The sequence below is a fragment of the Thamnophis elegans genome, chromosome 1 (genome assembly GCF_009769535.1).
Source record: "Thamnophis elegans isolate rThaEle1 chromosome 1, rThaEle1.pri, whole genome shotgun sequence".
In the NCBI taxonomy this organism is placed as follows: Eukaryota; Metazoa; Chordata; class Lepidosauria; order Squamata; family Colubridae; genus Thamnophis; species Thamnophis elegans.
Window position 1 is genome coordinate 70,136,255 of NC_045541.1, and position 23,500 is coordinate 70,159,754.

General features: G+C 39.2%; 2 protein-coding genes across 5 annotated transcripts; one reads left to right on the plus strand and one right to left on the minus strand.

The window, feature by feature from the left end:
- On the minus strand, positions 1-9,273 carry LOC116510237 (pre-mRNA-processing factor 19). Its single transcript, XM_032219709.1, has 16 exons — positions 9,060-9,273; positions 6,390-6,539; positions 5,762-5,838; positions 5,309-5,450; positions 5,138-5,211; positions 4,991-5,053; positions 4,588-4,629; positions 4,362-4,436; positions 3,880-3,955; positions 3,520-3,629; positions 3,228-3,383; positions 3,039-3,108; positions 2,824-2,909; positions 1,416-1,586; positions 674-779; positions 1-501 (listed from the first exon to the last, which is right to left on the minus strand). Exons 1-16 carry the CDS (start codon positions 9,076-9,078, stop codon positions 404-406), a joined length of 1,515 nt encoding a protein of 504 aa, XP_032075600.1. The 5' UTR covers positions 9,079-9,273; the 3' UTR covers positions 1-403.
- An 88-nt stretch (positions 9,274-9,361) lies between these two features.
- On the plus strand, positions 9,362-20,134 carry TMEM109 (transmembrane protein 109). Of its 4 annotated transcripts, none has more exons than XM_032219720.1 (4): positions 9,362-9,569; positions 11,814-12,082; positions 14,156-14,258; positions 19,430-20,134. In XM_032219720.1, the coding sequence occupies exons 1-4, from the start codon at positions 9,503-9,505 to the stop codon at positions 19,810-19,812; spliced, it is 822 nt and encodes a 273-aa protein (XP_032075611.1). In that variant the 5' UTR covers positions 9,362-9,502; the 3' UTR covers positions 19,813-20,134. The 4 variants fall into 4 exon arrangements, with proteins under 4 accessions (XP_032075611.1, XP_032075636.1, XP_032075630.1 ...); XM_032219745.1 differs by lacking the exon at positions 9,362-9,569 and adding an exon at positions 9,608-10,127; XM_032219739.1 differs by lacking the exon at positions 9,362-9,569 and adding an exon at positions 10,137-10,382.
- Positions 20,135-23,500: the final 3,366 nt, after the last annotated feature.

Genomic DNA, 23,500 nt, shown 5'->3' on the forward strand with positions numbered 1-23,500 from the left:
TATGTTGAAAAATGTCATTTAATATACAAATATTTGAAATGTGAGATACCATCCAAAAGCATTGTTATAGTTTAATTTTTTTTTAATGAAACTAGAGAGCAGCATACAAAAATTTGCACATTTCCCCCTCCCTTTCTTCATCCTCATCTCTGCCACTATCCCTACTAGAGTCAGCAGTGGACGGGTTTTGACTAAGTATTCTTACATTTGCAGATCTATATCAAAAACAAAGAGGAAAATAAATGTATTTAAAACTGAGGCCAATATTCCATGCTACAGAAAATTGACATCAACAGCTGTAATGTTCACGATGTTCCATCAGTCCAACACCCCATGTTTACCCCATAGTTTTTCATTACAGCAGAGAATAGGATCCAGCAGCTTTGCATCCTAGAAACAGAAGCTACAGGCTGTAGAATTTCAGGCTTCTGTCCATGCCTGTGGAAGCGAGGAACTTAGCATGGTGCCCAAAGGCTACTCCTGTTGTCAGCCCACTGTGCTCTGTAGAAAAAAAGGAAAAAAAGTCAGACAAGATATTTTTCACACTATGATTATCACTTCAAAGAAACAGAAGGCAGCAGAAATAATGGAAGTACTGATTCTAGCGATCAATACAAATGACAATATTGTACAGTACCTGTGGAGAATGATACAAAGGCCAACAATCTCATACCTGTGAAATGAAGAACTTCTGTCCATTGTTTACAGATGAACACCTGGACATCAGTACCACCCAGGGCCAGATAGGTACCACTCTGATCAAAGATGAGAGACTTCACCTAAAGAGGAAAGGCACAGAAAATAGGTTTCTAGAAGCAAAGCATGATATGTTCATATGCCCTGGGACGGTTACCCAACCTGTGGTACCTGGCTGTGGCCAAATGCCACTGGGCTATATAAGCATTGCTGCAAATGGTGCGGCCCCTCATGCAAGCCATGTTGCAAGCAATTGTGGCCCCACTGGCCTGAGTGTTGCTGAAAATGTGCCTACTACTCTCACAAAATCATCCCCTCTGTCCCCTCCCTAGGCTGCCAACCCAAAAAGGTTGAGGAACTCTGCTCTAAGACATCTCTGAGGCCATCTTCTGCAGAGCCTTCCTGGAATAAATGTTAGTCTATGTCATAATTGAACCTAGCAGTGATTCTATGGGAACTACTGACTATTTGTTATAGTTTGGATTGTTTTTGTATTGTGCTATAATGTAAGCCACCTGTATTGTGAGGGTGCGCACATTTCAAAAGAAACCAATCTCTCATATAGCATAGAGACAACAGGTTTTGTTCCATTTCAAGGAGGAGATTCTAAAGCTTTAAAAGCAGCAAGGTGAAATCTGTCGGAAGAGATTTCAGTGGCTATATTAAAACAAAGAAGAACAAAAAATACAGAACTGACAAACAAATGTAACTAGGCAAACCTCAAAGTTATTATCCAGCTGCAGCGTCTTGAAATTCTTCAGCTTGCGGAGATCCCAAAGTTTGACTGAGGAGTCATCAGCAGCAGTGGCCAAGTAGTAGCCATTCTCAGAGAAGGCAATGCTAGTAATGGGACCAGAGTGTCCAGGGAAGTTTGCGACGTTAGTCCGTTCCTGAGGAAGGCAAGTAATTAGTGGATATTTGAGTGTTGTTATACCCTCCAAAAAAATGCAACTCCTATCTCTTCTCTGCCTTCACCATGAACAGAGATGTGAGCGTTCATTCTACAGTCCATAATATTCCTGTATAATGTTTTGAGCTCAACATAACATTGACAATACCTAGGAGGATAGATATTTCAGATAGACCAGATTTTGACACTAAAAAACTGTTTGAAAGAGAATGAAATGAGCCTTTAGTACATCACCAAAGTCTTCCATGCGTTTTAGGTGATACAACAGTGATAACTAAAAGAAACTATTATGTCACCACTAAAAGGAACCATTTTCTCAAGACACTTTACATAATCATTTACCAGTGTTTTTCAACCTTTTTTGTGCAAAGGCACACTTTTTTCATGAAAAAAATCACGAGGCACACCACCATTAGAAAATGTTAAAAAATTTTAACTCTGTGCCTATATTGACTATATATAAAGTGTTTTTCCCACGGCACACCTTACACTATGTCACGGAACACTAGTGTCACGGCACACTAGTGTTTCGCGGCACAGTGGTTGAAAAACACTGATTTAGACACCTTAAATCTTTGTACTGAAAACAGCAACTATCAATTTGATTCAAAAGAATGAGGATTATAACTCATGAAAAGAGGGGTTATTTCAAATTATCCCCATCTTTGAATCTACCTCTTCCAGGGAAGAGAAATATCTGACAAAAAGGTCCTGCAACAAAGAAGCAGCTAAAGAGAGTTTGTTTTGTAATTTCAGCATGAAATCTTTCTAAATAATAGTATATAACAGAATCATACCTAGTAATTCACAAAAGCATTAAGCAGCAATCTAAATAGTCAGTAGTGATATTTGAGTTCATATTTCAATTCATTAAAATTATTTGTGTTCCACACAGTATGCATTGCAAGGGTTTATATCATATAGTATTCTGAGATAAAATATAATGCTGAACATAAAGCAGCATATAATCCTATGAATTTAAAACAGCATGTAAGCAACAAATAAAAGTAGGTGGGATATATTACTAGACCTATGGAATATTCTAAATCTCTAAGCTCTAGTTAATAGGTTTAAAGCAATTCTTATTTAAAGCTCTAAAAGGATAAGGATACTTGGAACATGGTCCATGTCAGCAAATCAGTAAAAATCAAGCTCAAAGTAAAAGTTTCCCACATTCTTGCATTATATTATTTGTCGTAATACAACCCAATTCTTACCTTTAAGTCCCAGATTTTAATCTGGGAATCCATTGTTCCTGTCCCAAAAATAAGCCCATCAGGATGGAACTGAGCACAGGTGAGAGCTGCAGGAAAGAATATTGGATCACTGAATAAATGAGGGAGCTCCAACTAGCTTCTTCCCTCCCACATGTCCAACACATTGAGACCACACACATTCAAGCATGTCTAGATTCTAAATGCAAGATCCATACCACAGCCAGAAGTTTCGTCTGTGACCTTGGTGAGAACACGGCCAGTCTGGATGTCAGAGAAAGCCCAATACTATAAAAAGCAAATGTTGAGGCTGTACATAAGTAATTGTTTCCAGAAGACTTTATTATTAGGTTGAATTCTTATTTTTTTTAAATCTAGGCTAAAAGATATTCTGCATTCATTCTCACCTGATCATCAGAAGAGCTGAGAAGATAATCTCCAGTTGCATGAAGACTCAGCCCTGTGACAGCACTTTCATGGGCTCGTACAACCTGCACACAGGAAGCGCCAGAGACAGACCAAATCCGGATAGTAGCATCTGGAGATGCTGAAAACACCAGTTCCTGGAGGGCAAAGAGAAGTCCATCTCCTTAAATACCAATTATGGAAGACTACTTGTAAACCTGGTAAACCTAATTCTTTCAATCACCTAAGAGATTCTTTCACAGAAAAAAACTGCAGAAAATCCAGAATTCTTACCTGGGATGGATGGAAGACTACGCTGGTGACCTTCTTTGTGTGACCTTTCAGGGTGGCCAGGATCTGTTCTGAGCTCTTGTCAAAGACAACAACATTTTTATCAGCCCCACCTGCAAAGATAAATACCAGAAACCAGAGCAGCTCAGCAATAGAATTTATTTATAGAAAGCATTGTTCAGTGGTTGACTTAAAATACATAAAAGTAGCATAATATTGCAGTAACATTACTACTGATGCTCCATGGAAACTGACTTCAGCATTGTAAAATATGGAATGTAAGCTACTGTCCTTCCAAAAATACACTTGGAGCAAAAAAACCAGCACTCTGGTGAAAAAATTAAATCAGAAGTCTTAACGTACCTGTGAGGATCTTGTTGGTATCAGAAGGACACAGGTCAAGAGCAAGGATGCCAGGGATACTGGCACTGTGCAATCCCTGTTTAAAAACACAAAGTATTGCAATTAGCATTCCAAATCTTATCATTTTATTCAGCAAGGAAATTTTTACAAAAGGAGGGTATATTCTCCTTTTGTGTGTGAAGTGTTGGTGTGTGTATAGTCCATATTTTGTTTGCTGTTGGATATTTGTTAGTAAAGACCAAAATGTACTGCTATATTGAAGATGCAGAGGAAGCATCTAGAAATTCTGTATTTTTGAAAGGCTCAAAAGTATATAATTTCTCAGACATACCAAAGCACTAGAAATCTAAAATACAGAAAACTATAATTAATTTAAACATTCTTCCATCAGGCAGCAATGAGGAAATTCGCCAGAATTGTTAAAGAAATTTAGGAATCTTCTGGATTCTTAGGATAACTTTCTCAATTGATCATATATTTACCACATGTGAAGCCACTTGCCGGTACCTATTAAGTTCTTCTGGTTTCACCAGTTCCTCTGGCACAGTCTTCCCTCTCTGCAAAAAGAGGGAAACAAAATTCATCCACCAAGAAAACAAACTACCTAGGACAGGCAATTGGATTGATCAGTCCTTCTACTAAGAGAATTTCTATGTACATCCCAGAATCACCCAATTCCACACCCATTTAATAAAAAGGGGCACTTGCCTTTTTGCGTTCTGTGGTCAGCACTGTGGCTTTGTCTTGAAGCTGCAGGACAGAAAAAAACATTAGAAAAATTATGGTCAAGTACACTACCAAAAGGCATTTAATGTACCAAAAGGCATTTAGTATTAGAAACAACACCATTAATGTAAAGTTGAGAGCATAGTGATATAGAATAGGATATGCAAAAAGTTTGTGTTTCAAGAATAAAATCACCCTTTGGGAATGGACTGCTTCAAACATTTTCAAAGTTTTGTAAAATACCTAAAACAGAAAGTTTCATGCCTGAAATTCAAGTTCAAAGCAAACCCTTTTCACATTCCTACTACAGAAATAACAGAATCATTTCTTTATACTTAACAGCTCTGGCCAGTGTATTATATTTTGAAACCAAAACATTTCTTACTTTCTGGATAATTTCTGGCGTCATTCCTGCCAACTCTCCTAGATCCATTGGTTCACCAGCACCCTGGAAAAAAGAGCAAATGCAGCATTTTAGTTCAGAGAAAGAAGGCACAGCATGAAGAGAATTACGAAAATATGTGGAACGTACCATAGGATTTGGTTGTGAAGAGGGTATAGCTTGGGGAACAATAAGGCCAGCCTGGGGTTTCAGAGTTGCCAAAGCTGTGAAGAATGAGATGATTTGGCAGGTTTAACACAGTTGGCATAATGGGGGCTCTCCTTGCACCCCATTAAAAGAATAGAAATACATATTCTATACCTTCTCTTGCAGCAGTCACCTCTTTGGTGAGACGAGCAATGACACGGCAGGCAGCATCATGTTGGTAGAGTGCATGAGAAAGTTCCTGGCGTGTAGTCTGAAGTTGTTGCCGCAAAGTGAAACTGTGTAACATGACAGCATCCTGAAGGAAGTAATTCAGTACATTAATATTGTATGTAACAATATCTGGACGTGCTGGCTTAGTAACTGTGAACACACAGCATGACAGCATAAGCAGCCCATTAATTTCTGCCTTGGTTTTCCCACTCTTATGAATAGGAAAAATAAAGTGAAAATGGATAGTTTTCATGACATCTGAAACCAGCCTAATTATTTTTACGACTCCCTTGTTGAACGACCACAAAATCTGATTGTTGGTGTTACATGAGTGGCAGAAATTACTTGCTTACAATAAAATAATAATTCTGGATTATTGTATTAATACATATATACCCATTCATCTTGTAGTGCCTTCAGGATAGCTGGAATACTGGTAGCAGAAGGAGGCTTAGGCCGAATTGGATGGGCAACTGTGAATGAAATATATACAAGCATTAATTCTAGAGAACCCCAATATTTACTCTCACAAGCCTTTAAACTGTGGCTATGACAGTTGCAGAAGCTGCAGAATGGACACATGTTTTATAAAAATCTGATCAGATGTTAATATAAGTATAGTTGGAGACAGATGTTCAAGCAAATCAGTTTGAAAGAACAACATGGAAATAATGGACAAAGTACAAAGTAAAAAAATGCAAACATAGGTAAACATAGGTGGGATTTCTGATTAGGGAGAAGTACCAGATATACATTTTAGTCAAGAGTTGCTTTGGTTAGGGAGATGGGCATCTTATAATTTAATAAATAAGATTTATACAAGTAGCACTTTTTTGAAATATTAATTGTTCTAAATGGATCTGTTGAACAACCCTCCCTATAAACCTGACCATGATATTTTGGAATTGCTTTACCTCTTACTATAAACTAACAAATATTTTCAAGACTTCCATACAAGGTTGTAAGAGATCAGTCAGATTAGGTATTCTGGATTCAACAAACTAATTCTCCTGATCTTCCTTACCTTTGATATCTAGCAGCTGTTCCTCAGACAGTGGCTGGTTGTTCACTGGATCAGTCCCATTCTCTGCAATATACTTTTCAATCAGTCTTCGCTCATAAACATGGTTTGAGACTGGAGACAGACAGGGATGCTCCGGTACCTCATTAGAAACTGCATGAAAAAAGGTGGAGGTTAGGAAAAAATGCTGTATTTAGTAATTTACAAACCACAGGACCAACTTTTCATAGGCATGTCTTCTATCAACAGTGTTAATATGTATCTTTCTATTCTTTTTGAAAATATGAATACTTAACAAATTGTGCTATGGGATCCTTGGTGCTTCAGGCCAAGTCTCAGCACTGCTGCCAACTATCCCTATTCGGGGGGGGGGGGGGGCTCGATGATTGGCAAGACAGATACATAATTGTTTGTCTTTTGTTCATTGGGAGTGGGGATACATAGCAGAGTTAAGTTAGGCATTTTTTGAATTTTTGACACACCAAGCCCAAACAGCTCACCATCACTGTATTAAGATAAAATAAAATTCACATAAAAAGTTGCACTTAAAGACTTTTAAACTCATTAAAAACTTATTGTGCATACCAGTATGCTACCAGTAAATAACATTTATTGTGGCCATAAAACACTAGTAGAAAATAGAGGTATAATTTAAAAGTTTGATGTAAGACAACAGTTTAATTAAGTTGATAGGTACTACATAAAAAATATTAAAACTTAATTTTATTAGTTTATTGAAACTTGTTTTTCTAGCCAGAGTTAAAAATGCTTGTTGCCATTGTAATTTTAGAATTTTCCTCCGAGAGCAAAATTTTAACATATTCAAATATATATATCCATGCTCTCAATTTGAAAATATGTTATATATCCTGTCAAAAATTATTGCAAAAATCAGTGCAGTAAAATATGATCGTTTCAAGGGCAGTGCATTTACAGGGACAACTTTTGAGTGATGAGAATCTTGACTAGGGGGAAAAATCACTAAAGCAAACATCTTCTATAAATCAAGTTACTCTCTTTGGGTTTAAAGATATAGATATAATACTAATAGGATCTTCCACAAATGGATCTTCACAAGATGGTTACAAGCAAATAATATTCAGTTAGAGTATCAAGTCCCAAAAGATAACCAAAATGTTGATTTAATGTCTTTAAAAACACCTACTGTTGGAAATGGTATTTATGCAAATCTGACTCACAATGCTCAAGACTTTAATTTGGAAATGCCATGTATGCCCACATCACAATCTGTATTTTATACAATTATAAATGTAATCCAACAAACTGAGAGCATAATTGGAAAGAAAATTTAGAAATCTTCTATGAAACAAGATAGAGAAAAAAATTAAAAAGAAAATAAGAGATGAAATGTGATAGCGACAAATGCAAATGTCTTCATTGGGGAAAAAATATGTGGGATATCTAGCTAATAGTAGTATTTGTGGAAAAAAGACCTGTTAATCGTAAGCTAAATATGAGCAAGGAAAAATCATATAGTTGCCAAAAACTTAATGCAAGTCTGTTTTGATGGTAGTTTCAAATTAGGTCATTACGTTCTGATTCAGATAACTCTAAAATACTGTCCGTTTGTACACCTCGAAAACAAGATTCAAAGTAAATTAATGGGTTCCGCCACAAATGCACGAATAAAAGCGCGCCTGACTAAACCGCGGCGCTAAAACCGCGCGCCGAATGAGCCCTGAAGCGCGCCGACAACAGCATGCCGACAGAAGCGCGCTGTAACCTAACCCTAAACCTAACCCTTACCTTAAATCGCGCTTCTGTCGGCGCGCTGTTGTTGCCGCGCTTTTGACATCGCGGTTTTAGCGCCGCAGTTATAACGTTCGCGCTTTAGTCGGGTCACGAATGAATGGGTTCAGAGAAGGTCAACAAGGAAATCAGAGGACCAGAAATGCTTATGAGAAACTGAAGGAACTGGATTTTATCCCTAGCTTTTTTTGGGGGGGGGGGGGGAGAATAAATGAATGGAATAAGATAGCATTTTGCAAGTATCTGAAATAGTTTAATGTAATTTGTAACTGATGATTAATTTGCATTCTCTGTGAAGGAGAAGAGTGGTTCAAAAAATGTGATGAATATAAAATTCCTGCACTAGCAGATGCTTGGCTTTGACAGCTTTGATAGCCTCTTGGCACTTCTATATGGATTAGACAATTGTACGGTTCATTATAAACCGAACTCAGTTTGTTTCTGAAAAAATGTGATCAACTAAAAATAAAAGCTCCCTAAGATGTACAATTGAGAGGTATAAGCTTTATCTTCCTCTAGTAACTGTTCAGAGACCAGGTACCAAACTGTGAAGAAGGGTTTCTTCTCTCCCGCACATTTATTAAATGGACTACTGAATGCATTGTTTGGTGTCCGGCCTTCGGGAGAGGGGGGGGGGAGAGAGAAAAGGGCTTGCTTTCTCCTGTGACGGCCTCTCGGCTCCTGCCTGTCTACCTGTAGTCTACAATAGCAACCATCATCCTCTCCCATTGACTGTAAACACTACAACCCCTCAGACATCTCAATATTGAGAACTGCCAGTTAACCGCCAAACGCTTGGGGCTGATGAAAGGGGAGCCCCTCTCGCGCGTGCGCCTCCTCCCTCCGCGCGAGGCCGCAGCTGTGCGGGAAGAACGAGAGCCGAGGAGAAAGCGGGTCACTCACTGGAGCATATGAGGGACATGGCGCGCAGGATAATCCCCCTATGGCTATTGTAATAGTCTAATGATCCCTCGGGGTTTTAATCCTTGTGGCGGCTTCGGGGACACGAAGGCCGAGGAGGAGGTGGAGGAGGATTCGGTTTTCGGTAATCCGGTTCAGCTTTTTTTAAACGCCACCACGCCACAGGCCACGAATCGCGCGCGAATCCTCCAGCAAGAAGGCGGAAGCGGAACCTCTCCACTCGCTCACGCCCCGTTAGAGCCACAACCCCCGCCGCGTGACCTCACCGTCCGGCGAACACAATCCACTTCCGCATCCGGGGGACGGGGTGGTCGTGGAAACTACCATTCCCGTCATGCACTTGCTGGGCATAACTCAGGTCTCGAAATGTAGTTGAGAAGTACATTTATTCAGCGATAGTTGCCAAGCTCTAGGAACAGGAAATAATGGAGAATACAAAAAACAAAGCGCACCTCTGTAATGTATCAAGTCAGCCTTGGAAAAACAGCAAAAGTAAAGAAAGTACTTTTCATATGAACTTTAGTTGATTTCGAAAGACAGGAATCATAGCCCTTCGCTGTGTTTGAGACGGATTATTGGTGATAGACCAGCAAAACCTCCATAGTATGCCCAATTCGGAGGCAGAAATTGCCATAAATAGTTGAACTGTTAGGCGACAACAACACTTGAAGGAGGTTGGAGACTGACCATTTTCAACTTTCATCGCTGCCTTAGAAACATTTGGAAACAATCCCTTGTTGTGAGCGCACAGATAATTGATTGTTCTGTTGCTCTTTTTCATTTACTACAGATGCCTTATGCCACTTCAATCATTCCGATACCATGCAGTATGCGGATTATAGTAATCGCAATCAAATATAAATAATAATAATAAAGAACCAAAGAACCATCATGTATAAGATACAATAATCAAAACCTAAGGATCGTGGCCGGGTCGCTTTTCCGCTACCCGCCCTTCGGGCAAGTTTTCACAAGCTTTCCATAACGAGAGGAAAGGCGCAGGGCTTATTTCTGAAGGGAAGGCACTCCGTGGGAGGAGCGTTTTCTCAGGTAAACTTAAAAGAGATTGCGTGTATTTTATATATATACTTCCAAAACAAAGAACCACTGGAGTACAATTCTGAGCATGCTCCGAACTAGGGTTTAAAGCGCCTTCCGACGCTGTTTGGACTGCATTTCCCAGAAAGTAGCTGGATTTGGAGGCTATTTTTGAATTTCCCCCGACGGAGGGAGAGAGAAAAAAAATTGTCCATACAGCTGGAGCTGCCATTCCATTCCTTTTCTTCAAGCTCGTGGCAAGGTTAAGTATGCACCCAACTTTTCTAGCCGGCGGCTGCGTTCGAGTCCCGAAGTTGCGGGTCGCCTTGCCCTTCCCTCCCGCACGGGATCTTCCTTTAATGCAGCTCACCTGAAGTTTTTGGAGGGAGAAGTAGCTTCTCGCTTTCAGATAATGAGATGTGGAGGGATCCCCTTCTACAGATCACGAAGGCTCTTGCAGACAATTTTGGTGGCTTTCCCGTAGGTTGTGACTGAGCCGAGAAATGAATTTAGAAAAAGAGAATCGGGTCTTGTTCAACTTGCTGGAATGTATTGTGGCGGTGGAAACGGCGTGGATTATACACACATGTCCTGAGATTGGCTATGTTTGTTCTTACGTTTCTGGATACAGGCCAGGGTGTATGAGACCGGGACACCAAGGATATATAGAAGAGGAAATTGGCTTGTAACTGCTTATTTATTTGGAGTGGACTTTTAAAAATAAATCTATGTTCCATATTTTGCCTAGAGTAGGCATTCTATTTGTAGAGCTGTAAGCTTTTCCAAAGCAGACTTCAGACTTATGAGATTTGGTTCGTTTTCTGGATGAATCTGGAAATTCTGACTACTGAGGCTTAGCAGCAGTTTGTGTAAGGGAACATTGCTTGCAATGTGGAGTGCTTCAGAGTACATGCTGAACCAGGGGCTGGATTGTGAATGCCAACAGTTTCACATCCTTTGAATCTTCATTTTTTTTCTAATAAGAATCTGTGTGGGGGTTTTGCTGGGGAGATGCCATAATTGTGAAGCAGTAGAAAATGACAATGCAATCAGCATTTGCATTTATCACCAGTTATGCAATTTCATCTTCTCTAAGCAATAAGCAGTAACCTACATTGTCCATGTCTCAATAACACCATACTGGTTGTAAGCCACTCTGTGGAACTAATGTTTAAAAGTATGTGGAATTTCCAATGAGTGTAAATAGTTGCAGGTTGGTTGCTGTCTAGTGTTATGACAGCGAAGCGGAATGATTGCAGCTAGCAATTGGGCACAGTAGAAGGTGTCAATATTAATTTTTAACTCGCAAGCAGTGTAGGACCTGACAGTCCAAAGCCTCTCTTGTTACAAGCCTGTCCATATGTGAAGATCTGAATCTTTCCGTTTTAAGCATTATACATACACACATACATACATACATACATACATACATACATACATACATACATACATACATTGGAAAAAAACCAGAGTATTGCTTGTGATTTCTTGATAAGAAGGCAGTTAATTTCAGATAAGCATAGGAAGGGAATCCCATATTCTTCAGGCAGGACTGATTTAGCATGCCAGCTAGCATGGCCAATATCAAGGAAAACAGAAGAAGTAGCTTTAACATCCAAAGGAAGACAGGTTTTTCCCATTGAGAGAAATATACTTTATCTTAATGAATCTGCTCTCTCTTTTTTTTCATACTTGCAGAAAGACTGGGTGTGAAGACAAACACTGAAAAGATGGTCGGAGGGAGATATAACTTATGGAGTTTCCACAAAATGGTGCTTGGCTCATCTTTGGGCATCATTGTGTTGCTCTCTTTCGTGAACACCTGTTTCGCCAATGCCCAACACCACCAAAGTTCGTCTTGGGGAAAAAAGCGTGTGGAACCTGACTTTTTATCTGAAGTGACTCGTACTGTAAGGAAGACACTGGAGAATTTGGTTGGTAAAGAGAACTTTCTGATGGTGAATGAGGTATGACAGCAGTGCTATCCTTGTTTTTATATATATGTGGAAAATAAGTCACATACTTATGAATTGAGGGACACAATTTGGGAAAATGTATAATTATACAGTTTTCCAGGAAATTATCCAGAGATAGAACAATTCAGTCATGCTGTTTAAATAAAAACTTTGTCTACCAATAGCTAGTATATAAGACCACCATAACCTTCAAATTGATTTTCTAGTCTTTTCAGTTTTTCATAGGAAGAAGTATTCCAATACATTATCTCCTGAGAGCTATTCAGGATTGATTTGTGTCCCTTGTATTTTTTTTTTAAATAGGCTTTTTGGCTCAAAACAGCCCAGCTTTTCTTTACACAAACACACAAAAGGACCTAGGAAATGTCTTGTATTGCAGTTTTGGTTAGCTGATTGCAGTCTATGAAAATTCTTCATGTCTTCCCTTCTCCGCCCCTCCCCCCAAGTGATGCTATGTAATAGCTTGGAAATAATATTCAACTCAATGTTATATTTGCAAAGAGTTAATATAACCATAATTATTTTTAATATAAGTTACAGTTTATAAATTAAAAATTTATTTGTGCAATCAGATTCTCCTCCTACAATTCTTTTCCTTGATTCTTTTGTCTCATATTTCCTCCACAAGTGTCCATCAGTTCTTTAGAAAACATTTTGCGAGTGCAGGGTACTCTAGATGTGGTCGAAAAATTAATCTTCATCTTATTCCTAGAAATCTTGTGTGTTCCTGTGTGTGTGTGTACGCGCACACACTTTTGAATCAGTCTTGACCCCTGGAGCCTGCCTGGAGAAATCCCTGCAGTTTTCTGGGAATGTTTCAGAAGTGATTTCTTCTCTATTCAAAGGGATTCTAAACAGCTTATTTAGTGTAATATATTATAATGAGAAACTAGTGGATGGAAAGAAAATATACAATGATTTATTTCCTGACATGAATGACAATTATAAATTCCTACAAGTTTCAGATATAAACCATTTTCTGAATGTCAAGTCCAAATCTGTTTTTTTTTAAGAACAGTTTTCAAATATCAGACTCCTGATTATGCCAACATATGTTCCCAATTCAATGTAAGCTTTTCCAAAGTTCAGAAGTAGTGCCCTAGCTTGTGACCATATTTTGTGTTAATTACATGAAAAGATTTTCCCATAACCTTAGAATAGTATCACAAAAATCACCTGGCCTCTTTGCCACTCAGAGCGTGTGTGCTTTCCATTTGGTTTACTGTTTTAGTCATCTGTTAAATCTACACTTTATTACCACTGCTCAATTTAATCCCAACTCATTTCAGCACTGGGGGGAGCTGCAGCCCTATCATTTGCTATGTGGCTCAGGTGAAAGACCATCCCCTTTATGGTAAATTGACATATTTTTTGTTGATAATGACATGGAGTTTACAGGGGAGAAACCAATGCAGATAGAGTTCTACTAGTAGTGTAGCCTTTATTGTCATTGTACAAAATAAATATAACGAAATTGGTTCAATGGGAATAAGGCCTCTGTTCTGCAGAATCCTTTGAGTGTAAACATTTGTACTGGTGATCATCCATCGTTCACAGACACTTTGAATGCATAGATGGTGGGAGAATGAGACTGGTGGTGAAAGCATTGCCATGCCCATAACTTTGTAGAAGCAGTTTATACTTTTTAAAAGTATGCTGGCCAGGATGGAAGTCTCATCCTGGAAAGGTTTCCATTGGAATTCAACCTACTTCTAATTCATACTCCAGCCGCTCTGATATTTTTAGTCACTGTACCTTCAAATCTGCTATTATATCAGGCAAGTAGACTCTTAGTTTTGCATATGATTCCTAGCTCTTTTTGCCACTCAGAGCGTGTGTGCTTTCCATTTGGTTTACCGTTTTAGTCATCTGTTAAATCTACACTTTATTACCACTGCTCAATTTAATCCCAACTCATTTCAGCACTGGGGGGAGCTGCAGCCCTATCATTTGCTATGTGGCTCAGGTGAAAGACCATCCCCTTTATGGTAAATTGACATATTTTTAAAATGCTTAATAATAAGTGCTGTAGAAGAATTATGTGTGTAATTGGTTTCCTTGTAGAATATGTCTGCTGCGCTTTGGATAGTTTCCTCTGGAATCTCTTCAGCCTTATCTGTTGTGGCTCGCATTACAGGGCAGCTTCTTACATCCTTTGGCTTGGCTGGTAAGTGACCAGGTTATTGGCAAAGTGAGTAAAAAAAGATAGAAGTTAACAGAAGAGGTTAAGCATGCTGCAATCTAACAGGATATGGGACACAGTCCTGTTCTTACTTTAGTTCCCCTTTCAAATGTTTTGCAATTGTCTTCCAAGTAAGCAAAGGAAGGATTAAGATATTAAATGTGTGCTTAAACTGGATCACTACTGAGTAGGAGTCAGCAAAGAGGAACAATCTGCTTTTTTCCAGAAAAGGCCAATCTGGTTCCCCACCACTTTTTTTTAACCTTAGACTAGCAATTCATCATGAATATTGTTCAGATTCATTCAAGAGGTAATCTCAGTAGTTTCTTCAAAGAAGTAAAATGAAACTGCTAGTGATCAGAAGATACTCATGGGGTTTTCATAATGACAAGGTTTCATGAGCTTCTTTTGAGATACTATTCATCTTCCTCATAACCCTTTCTTCAACAGTTCAATCCTGGGTTGGTTTTTTTGAGAGAAACCCGTCGAGCCATTTCAGTTTGCTGCTAAGTAGTCCCAAATCCTCTTTAGGGAGCTTTTGGGGTGGCCTAGTATACCACTGATAAATTCCATGCTCCTCTCTGGCTGTCATTTTTTTATAACTTTCTGCTAAGCTGGGAGAAGAAAAAGCCTTTTTTCCTCCTTGCTATAAGCTTCCTTACTGACATCATTAATGCTTTTCTTTTGAAAGATATATTACTGACCATTTATATGGTTGAGAATGCTATATTGGTGTCTTTTTGCCCTTATCATAAATGCACTTTGTCCCTGGGGAAAGACTGGGAAGGCTTTGTCCTATATGGGTTTGGCGGAGTCAGTTTCTAAATACAGGGTGTTCAGGATGACTCTTCAGGGCTCTTTCCTGAACTGATACGTAATGTATCTAAGAATACATTTAAATATGAACATGTCTATTACATAAACAATTGCCCTGTCCAGAGCAATGAAATTGATGCTGACATTTATATATCTCAAAAAACCCCGGAGTTTTGGATTATTATAAATGAGCATGATTGCTAATAATTTGATGCATCTTGGCTTGTTCTTACTCAGGAATAACAAGGTGTACCCAGGAATCTTCATCCCTGATTTGTTTAGCATTACATCATAGTTAACGTTTGTCATTAGTTGCCCCATAACAAGACAGAGTCTGAATATAAGAACAAACATTGGATTCCTGTTTTCGTATAATAGGAAACCTTAGATTTATGCTACAGTTGAAGTTTTTTTATGGGATTAGTTTGTAATATACTTGTACAATATTGGATTTAAGTCAAATTAAGAGTTTATGTTCATTAAGGCTTTTGGTTAAAATTAGCACCAAGGTAAGTGTTTGAGAGCACTGTTTTGATTTCTTAGATTTAGATTAGACTAGAGGTTTTTTAAGATACTTTTTTAGAGATGTACAATATATATTTCCATTGGAATTATAGTGAATTTAAGGTTTGGAATATTTAAGGTTTAATATTACATTGTAATATTGGTGTTAGTATAAGGGCCAGGATTAGCATTTTCATAGTTAGCTGTAATTGTCATAGCAAGTCCTGTTATGTAGCCCCTTTATGGCAGTGGCAGGATGTTTCTGGGAGGGATAACTAATAATACTGGAATGTACCAGGAATATTTTCTTCCAGGAGGGTCACCCAAGACATAGCGGTCATGCCCACTACCCAAGAGATAATATCAAAATCCTGAATGACTGTCTGAAGGCTGGAACTGAATGGGGAGGAACAGACTCGCTGTCAATCCTGACACAGAATTAGCCTTGGTCTTAGATGGGGTTGTACTTTCACAAGACTGTTGTACTATCTAGGGGTTTCCCTGAACTTATAGCTGGGAATTGGGAACAAACAAGCAAACACCTATATTAGAATGTTGATGAAGACCGATGAAAACTTTAGGACAACAAAGTTTCATATTACAGTATGCAGGAGAAGGTATCCTGTATTTTTTTAACAAGAAAACCACATGGCTAGTGATGGCCAAATATGACATTTTCAGGGTCGTGCCTCGGTGTGCATATTTTACAATGAGACAAACCGAGACAGGATGATCATTTATTGCAGTTTATCAGAATATTCAGACAAAAGGGATTCCTCATTCAAAGATCTTTAGCTTACATCCCCTTTTATAATTAACATAACAAAGAAGTCTGAAAGAGGAAAGTTGATTGGACAGGATAATAGCATACATGTTTATTAAAATGAAGTCTGAAGGGGAATAAATTGTAAGGAGAAAGGTTGTTTAGGACTCACAAAAGATAAGCCAGACCCCAATTTGTACTAACAAACTTTTCTTATCAGGAATTAGTGTCCAGCTTGTTTATCAGTTTAGGAATGTTAAAAGCTAATAAATCTTGAACATCAGTTTAAAATAAAGAATATAAATCAGATTAAAATACAAAGTAACTGTGTTAGTTAACAAATAAAAAAACCCATTTTATTTGCCTCTCACTAGACAATATAAAGTGATTGGTAATATAGCCCTTGAAGATGGGCTCTTCAGGTCAGATGCCATTCAACATGCAACACAGCACAAAGAAATTAAATTGATTATATTTTTGAGACAAAAAGGTGAAAGAGTTCAGTTATAATAGCAAAGACATGGCCAGAGGGTGACTGAAACAGATTGTGAACTGCTCATGTTTAAAATTCAAGTAAGTTAAAATGAAAGAACAAATCCAACTGGTTTCTATGATATGTTCTTGAATATAAGCTCATCATTTTCAAGAATCTCAGGAATCTCTTTGATGTCCTGGACTTTCACTGATAGGGAGCTAGAGAAGCTGTGGAATGAAATCAAGTAAGTTTCTGGGATAAAGGTGAAAAAAAGCTGCCAAAGACCCAAAATAGAAGAAACCAGTGTCAAAACAGTAAAACTGATAGAAGTCAAAGCCAATAAAGACATTACTGTATCTCACTTAACAGCTGGTAGAAGATACAAAAAAATAATCTTGCAACATCTGGGAAGAGATTAAAGATGGAAATAGATAGGCAAAACCAAGCAAAATCTTGATCTCTAAATGCAGGAGGTTCCAACCATGAATTGGTGTAGTGTGAGTACTTAACTGTGCCATTAATTTTTAACTATAGTCCTTGATGATTGGAACTCTAATTTTAACACTAGCTTTATCTTATTCCCCATGCAAATATGTGCTGTAAAACCCAGAACAATACTGCTAATGTAGGTTTAACTTCAACCCTAACAAGACTGAGTTACTGTGGCCTTTTGGAATCCCACCCCAGGGCAGGGGATGTTTTGTTTTTAACCCAAATGGGATTTTCTTTTGAGACTGGTATGTGAGTTGGGGGTCTTATGGGGCTCCTGCTCAACATTGTGTGTGTTGAGCAAGTAGAAACCATGGCTAAGGAGCCTTTCAACAATTCAAACTTGTGTAGCAATTGTGTCCTTACCTGGATCTGGAAACCTGGATCAGACAGTTACTCACAATTTGGTTACTTCACATATGAACTACCACAATGTATTCCACATGGGGCTGCTCTTGGAAACCATTTGAAAGTTGCAGCAGGTTCAGAATGTGGTGACATAAGCAATTATGGGCATAACTTATAAATCTGTGTAATAGCTTTCTTCCTTGAGTTGTATTGATTGTCAGTAGGCTTCAGGATACAATTCAAGTGCTGGTTATTACCTATAAGTCCTCCATGACATTGTTATCTAAAGACCACCTGCCTTTGGTGACCTCTGCCCAGCCTGTATGATTGGACAGAGTTACCATGTTGAAGATCTCATCCACAAAGCAGTGTCATCTGATAAGACCTAGGAAGTGTATGCTGTCTGTTCCTGCACTGTTCTCACCCACCCACCCAGGAGTTATCCGGCTCCCACCATGCCCGTGTTCCAAAGAGTTCTGAAAACATGACTCTTTTCCCAGTGGTTGTCTTATCAGTGCTTAAATATATATTGCATGATTATTTTTAATGTACGCCACCCAGATACCGTATATACTCGAGTATAGGCCGACCCGAATATAAGCCGAGGCACCTAATTTTACCACAAAAAACTGGAAAAGTTATTGACTCGAGTATAAGCCTAGGGTGGGAAATGCAGCAGCTACCGGTAAATTTCAAAAATAAAAATAGATACCAATAATGTTTTTGAATATTTATTTCAAAGAAAAACAGTAAACTAGCGGTGTATTCAATGAAATACTTCACTCACCTCATGATGCTGATGTCCCGCTGTGATGATGATGTCCCGTGCAGCCGCGGGAGCGATGTCCCGCCTCCTATGACACACGGCACAGTGATTCATATCATTGGATCACTGTACCAGAGGAGGTGGGACATCGCTATGTGGCTGCTTGCCATAACAAGGAGGAGGTGGGACATCGTTGCAGAGCGGCAGGAGGGGGAGGAAGGGGAATCGTAAGACAGCCCTGCATTACATTAGAACGTGAGGAGGGGGGATGGTGTGGTGCGCGCTGCGCGGCAAACTGACACAGAGGGAGGGGAAACTCACAGGGGCACTGGGCCATTCACAAGTGTCACCCAGCGGCATGGCCCCGCCCCTTTTTCTCCTCCATTTCGGGCAAATTTTTCACTGACTCGAGTATAAGCCGAGGCGGCTTTTTTCAGCCCAAAAAGTGGGCTGAAAAACTAGGCTTATACTCGAGTATATACAGTATGTGGTAGTTCCCTAATCCTTCTACATGTCAAAAATGAACTCATATAAATCTTAAGACTTGTTCAAACACGAGGTTAATCATTCCATTGATTGAAATTTCCTTGATCGTTTGTGTCAGTGCTGAGCTAGGGGAGCAAACAGATGCCCCACCCTCCTTGTTCACAATGAGACAGAGAAGCAGCCCAAAGCTTAATAGGCAAACAAAGATTTACGGCCATAAAATATGCCAAAGTGCCCACCTGCTGCTCTCTGGAATTAATGAGGTACCCCATGAGGTAAAAAAGGAGGAGTTTGTTTGAGCTGTAATACTTAACGCTTGAGTGTAGTTGTTCTTTGTAAGTAGCTAGTAAGCGTGTTTCTTTCCTGCATGCGGTAAAGCTTCCTCCTAAACTACCGTAGATTATATCCTAGTTGAAAATTTGACTTAATTTACCTGGGGTCCCATGTGGGGAAGGCTGGTGTAGTGCTACATTGGACTGACTAGATTGCGTTTTTTTTTTGTGTTTCAGGAGATGGATTAACACAGTTTCTGAAGCTGAGCCCTGAGCAGGTTCAGGCACTGCTGCTCTGGAGCCTGGCTGCCCTGATCAGCTATTGGGTACTCTCACTGCTGTTCAGCCTGTTGTTCACTATCGTGAGCCGCCTCATGTGGGGCCTCAAGCTGGTTCTCTTTGGAGGCTGCTTTGCATTTATTGTGTTTACTGTGCCTGACCATTCGGTACAGGTTTTACTTCTATTGGCCTTGCTAACTCTCTATGTTTTGCTGGGTTGGTTGAGTGGATCCTATCGCTCTGATGCACGGCTGGAGGCTAAAGTGCACAACTTGGAGCGCCAAGTGGAAGAACTGCAACGCCGGCAGAAGCGGTCTCCCAGATACCTGGACGAAGAATAAATTTCAGGCAGGGGGCTTAACAAGTTTACCCATCTTCTCCAAGAAGCAACTACATTTCTCTCTTTCTTTATCCCCTACGTTGCTTCTTTTTCAGTTTGTACGTGTTCCTTTTGCCCACTTCTATTTAAGGATGGAAGTCCTCCCTAGGAAAATGATTGCACCTGACATTCTATCTCTTCTTAGTTGGTAGTAATATTTAGAAAAGCCCTTTCTCTACTTTTGTCTCGTTATTTTCATTCCCCTTGTTAGGCCCCGTTTTTCCACTCTGTTTTTCATTTGACTCATGGCAGCTGTTGGCTTCTTTAAAGACAATGGGGACTAATAATGAAAAATGCTTCTTTCTTAAAAGCAAAAAAACAAAAAAACAGAATTTCATGGATGGGGATAAGAGAAAGGATATGATTATTCTACACTATCATGCTCATATTTATAAAACTCAGTGCCTCTGTGAAAGTTAAGGATGACTACTGCATTTATGGTGCAATCAGAACATTGCGTGTGTTGAAGTTGTTTTAACGCAAACCAAAGATGCCTTTTTAAAAAAAAGTTTACATCATATTCTTATGCATGCCAGTGCTATGTGTGAGGTAATTTAAGGTGGTTCTGACAAGTGGTGTTCCCCTGCCGACCCAGAATAGAGATAAGCCATAAACAAACAATCAGGGGAATATACACAGGCCTTCCCTCCAGACTGAATTTATACTGCAATTAAGCAAAACTAAAAATTCAGACTTCTTTGCCTCTTGGAGAATGGGGGCCTGTTGTTTACACTACATATAAAATTGTATTGTTATCAATATATTGCTTGCCAATATATATATAAACACACACTATTTTTAAAGCTCTAATTTTAGGTAGATTGAATAGTATGTTACTGTTTTCCAAATAAAGGCTATCTATCTAATCACATCCCATTGTCCTTGGCTGCTTTTCAGGTTCTAAAGGGGGGAAATACACAGGTATGTAACAGGTGGGTTTCTGCCGGTGTTACTGCAGGTTCGGTGCCGGCGCCATTTGTGCGTGCTCTGCTTGCATGTGCAGTTACCTGTAACATTAAAAATGTTCAAAAAAGATGTTGCGGTGACCAGTGAACTGGTTCGGGGGTGTGGCAAGCATGCCGACCCTACCGGTTCGGCAATCCAGTCGCCATTTCCACTACCGGTTCCACCAAATCGGTGCGAACCAGTAGGAACCCACTTCTGGTCGGTAAGCTGGCTGCAAAAGGGTTGTGGATATATTGTATGTAAGCTGTCTTTTTCCTCAGTGCAAAATCTTGTGGTGACCTTCTGATGGTGGGGGAAGACAGTGGTTTCTGATTTGACTTGACAAAGCAACATTTTTTTCACCAATTAATGCTGAACATACCTGCAGACGAAGGCTGGTTGTTTTTGCAGGCTCATTCTATGAAATATTCAAGGAAGTTTATTTTTAAGAAGCTCTCCAAAGATTTTCTGTACTAGTGTGTAACTTTTCACTAAGCCTGCACCATTGTACAATTGAGCCCAAAATTTCTGTTGTTTAGTGAGATATTTGTTAAGTGAGCTTTGACTCATTTTATGACCTTTATTGCTACAGTTGTTAAGTGAATCACTGCAGTTGGTAAGTTATTACCCAGTTATTAAGTGAATCTGACTTTCCCATTGACTTCGCTTGTTAGAAGGTTGCAAAAGAGGATCACATTTCCTTGGGACACAGCAATGATCATAAATATGAACAAGTTGCCAAGAATCTGAATTTTGATCACATGATCATGCAATGCTACAAAGGTCGTAATGGTGAAAAATGGTCACGAATCACATTTTTCAGTGCTGTTGTAACTTGTAATAGTCACTAAATGAACTGCTGTAAGTCAAGGACTACCTGTAATAAATCTTACCTCTTCAACATATCCCCAAACATATTTACCGTCATTTTCACTGCATGGGGAAAAATGCATTTTCTTTGGAAAAGGTCTTGGACAAGAAGATATGGAAGTGGTAAGCATTCTACCATCCTTTGATTTTACAATGCAATATGATGTAACCAGGCAAATGAACAAATCTCAGTAGCCTAGTTATCCTTCACGTTTTGACTTCTATTTTTTGCTTATGGATCATTGAAGTGTGCACTTGGAGCTTCTGTCTTACCCATTTATTTATTTATTTGGCAATCTAGTGTCCTCCAAATGTGTTGTATTGAGATTCTCACAATCTCCAGTCAACATTGCTGATGACAACTGGCATACAGCCCAACTGGAAGTCTCCAGCCTATGAAAGGCATATATCAAGCTTTCCAAATGTATTCATAAAAGTTATGTCACCACTTATACTGAGCCACAGCATAAATATGCCTTGGCACTAATGCTTTTTTTACTGGGTAAAGAGCTATGGTGGTGCAGTGGTTAGAATGCATTACTGCAGGCTAACTCTACCCAGGGCCTGGAATTCGATCCACAGCCTAGGGCTCAAGGTTCATTCAGCCTTCCATCCTTATGAGGTCAGTAAAATGAGGACCCAGATTGTTTGGGGCAATATCCAGACTCTGTAAACTACTTAGGGCTGTAAAGCACTATGAAGTGGTATATAAGTCTACATGCTATTGCTATAATTGTATAGTATTGTATTTTAATAGCATGCTTATATCCCCAGAGAACGAATGGATACAGCAAATTTCAAGCCAGTATCATTTCCTAGCAGCTCAGGGCTAGATGGAAAGCCCTTCTACTTAGCAGTGGGGAAGACTCTTGAGTTTTGAGTGTCTTTATTCTTTGTCTGGATGAAAGAAAATGTGTTTTGTGGCAAGAAATACAACTAGTCGCTCTGCCATTCTTTGATGAGCAAAAGGAGGCAATCTCTAGTGTGAACTGATTTCATATCCAAAAATGAAGCCGTTGGTTTGATGAAAGCTTCAAATGATTAAAAACAGTCGGCCCATAAACAGAGCTCATTTATCTTGATGGTACTTTATTCCAAGAAGCTAATGTACGATTCATTCCATTCATAATTTTGCCTTGGCAAGCCAAAGGCGTTAATTGTTCTACTGTGTTCATTTCTCAAGCCAGCCTCATTCATTGTTAAATAACAGCTGCTTTGTCATGGTTGTTATTTTATTAATATAAATTTTATTTATAGGCTACTTTGAAAAAATCTGTTGTTAGTCACACCAATAGGTCATAGCTGTTGTCAAGCCACATTCTTAAGCTTGTTACAATAAAGCAATATTTTTTTTTTGCAAATCAAATTAGAAAATGTACTGTAACCTGCTTATATAGCTGCACCAGCTAATACCTCTGAGCCTTGAAAGCGTAATTTGTCATACAAGCTCCCACAGAAATGATGTCAAGGTGCATAGGCTGCTTCTCCCTGCCTACCTCAGAGCTGGTAGCCCCGGGCCAGGCAGCTCAGGTTTTGCTGTTGAGGAGCAGAGATATCTCTTTAGCGAGAAATTGTTTATTCCCTCATCCAAATTCAATCTCTGCTTCTCATTATTCTCCTGACTCTAATGGGACCAGATCTATCTCCCACCGTAGTCAAGTAATCTCCAACTGCTGAAGGAACAATTTCAGAATTAATTAACCAGAGGTCAGAGAGAAATTCCAGAAGGTCTTCTTCAAACTTTGCACCAACAAAACAAAATAGCAATGCTTTTTAAAAATGCCATCTTAGCACTGTTGTAGCCCTTCCAAATACACCACGTGTATGCTTTCTTA

Excerpts from the sequence above, each read along its gene's own strand:
- TMEM109 (XM_032219720.1), top strand. The coding sequence starts at position 9,503 with ATGGAGAATACAAAAAACAAAGCGCACCTCTGTAATGTATCAAGTCAG. Across the intron at positions 9,570-11,813 it reads GCCTTGGAAAAACAGCAAAA|AAAGACTGGGTGTGAAGACA; the intron begins GTAAAGAAAGTA and ends TCATACTTGCAG. Across the intron at positions 14,259-19,429 it reads TACATCCTTTGGCTTGGCTG|GAGATGGATTAACACAGTTT; the intron begins GTAAGTGACCAG and ends TTTGTGTTTCAG.
- LOC116510237 (XM_032219709.1), bottom strand. Across the intron at positions 5,054-5,137 it reads CTTCACAACCAAATCCTATG|GGTGCTGGTGAACCAATGGA; the intron begins GTACGTTCCACA and ends TCTTTTTTCCAG. Across the intron at positions 3,109-3,227 it reads TCAGCTCTTCTGATGATCAG|TATTGGGCTTTCTCTGACAT; the intron begins GTGAGAATGAAT and ends TGCTTTTTATAG.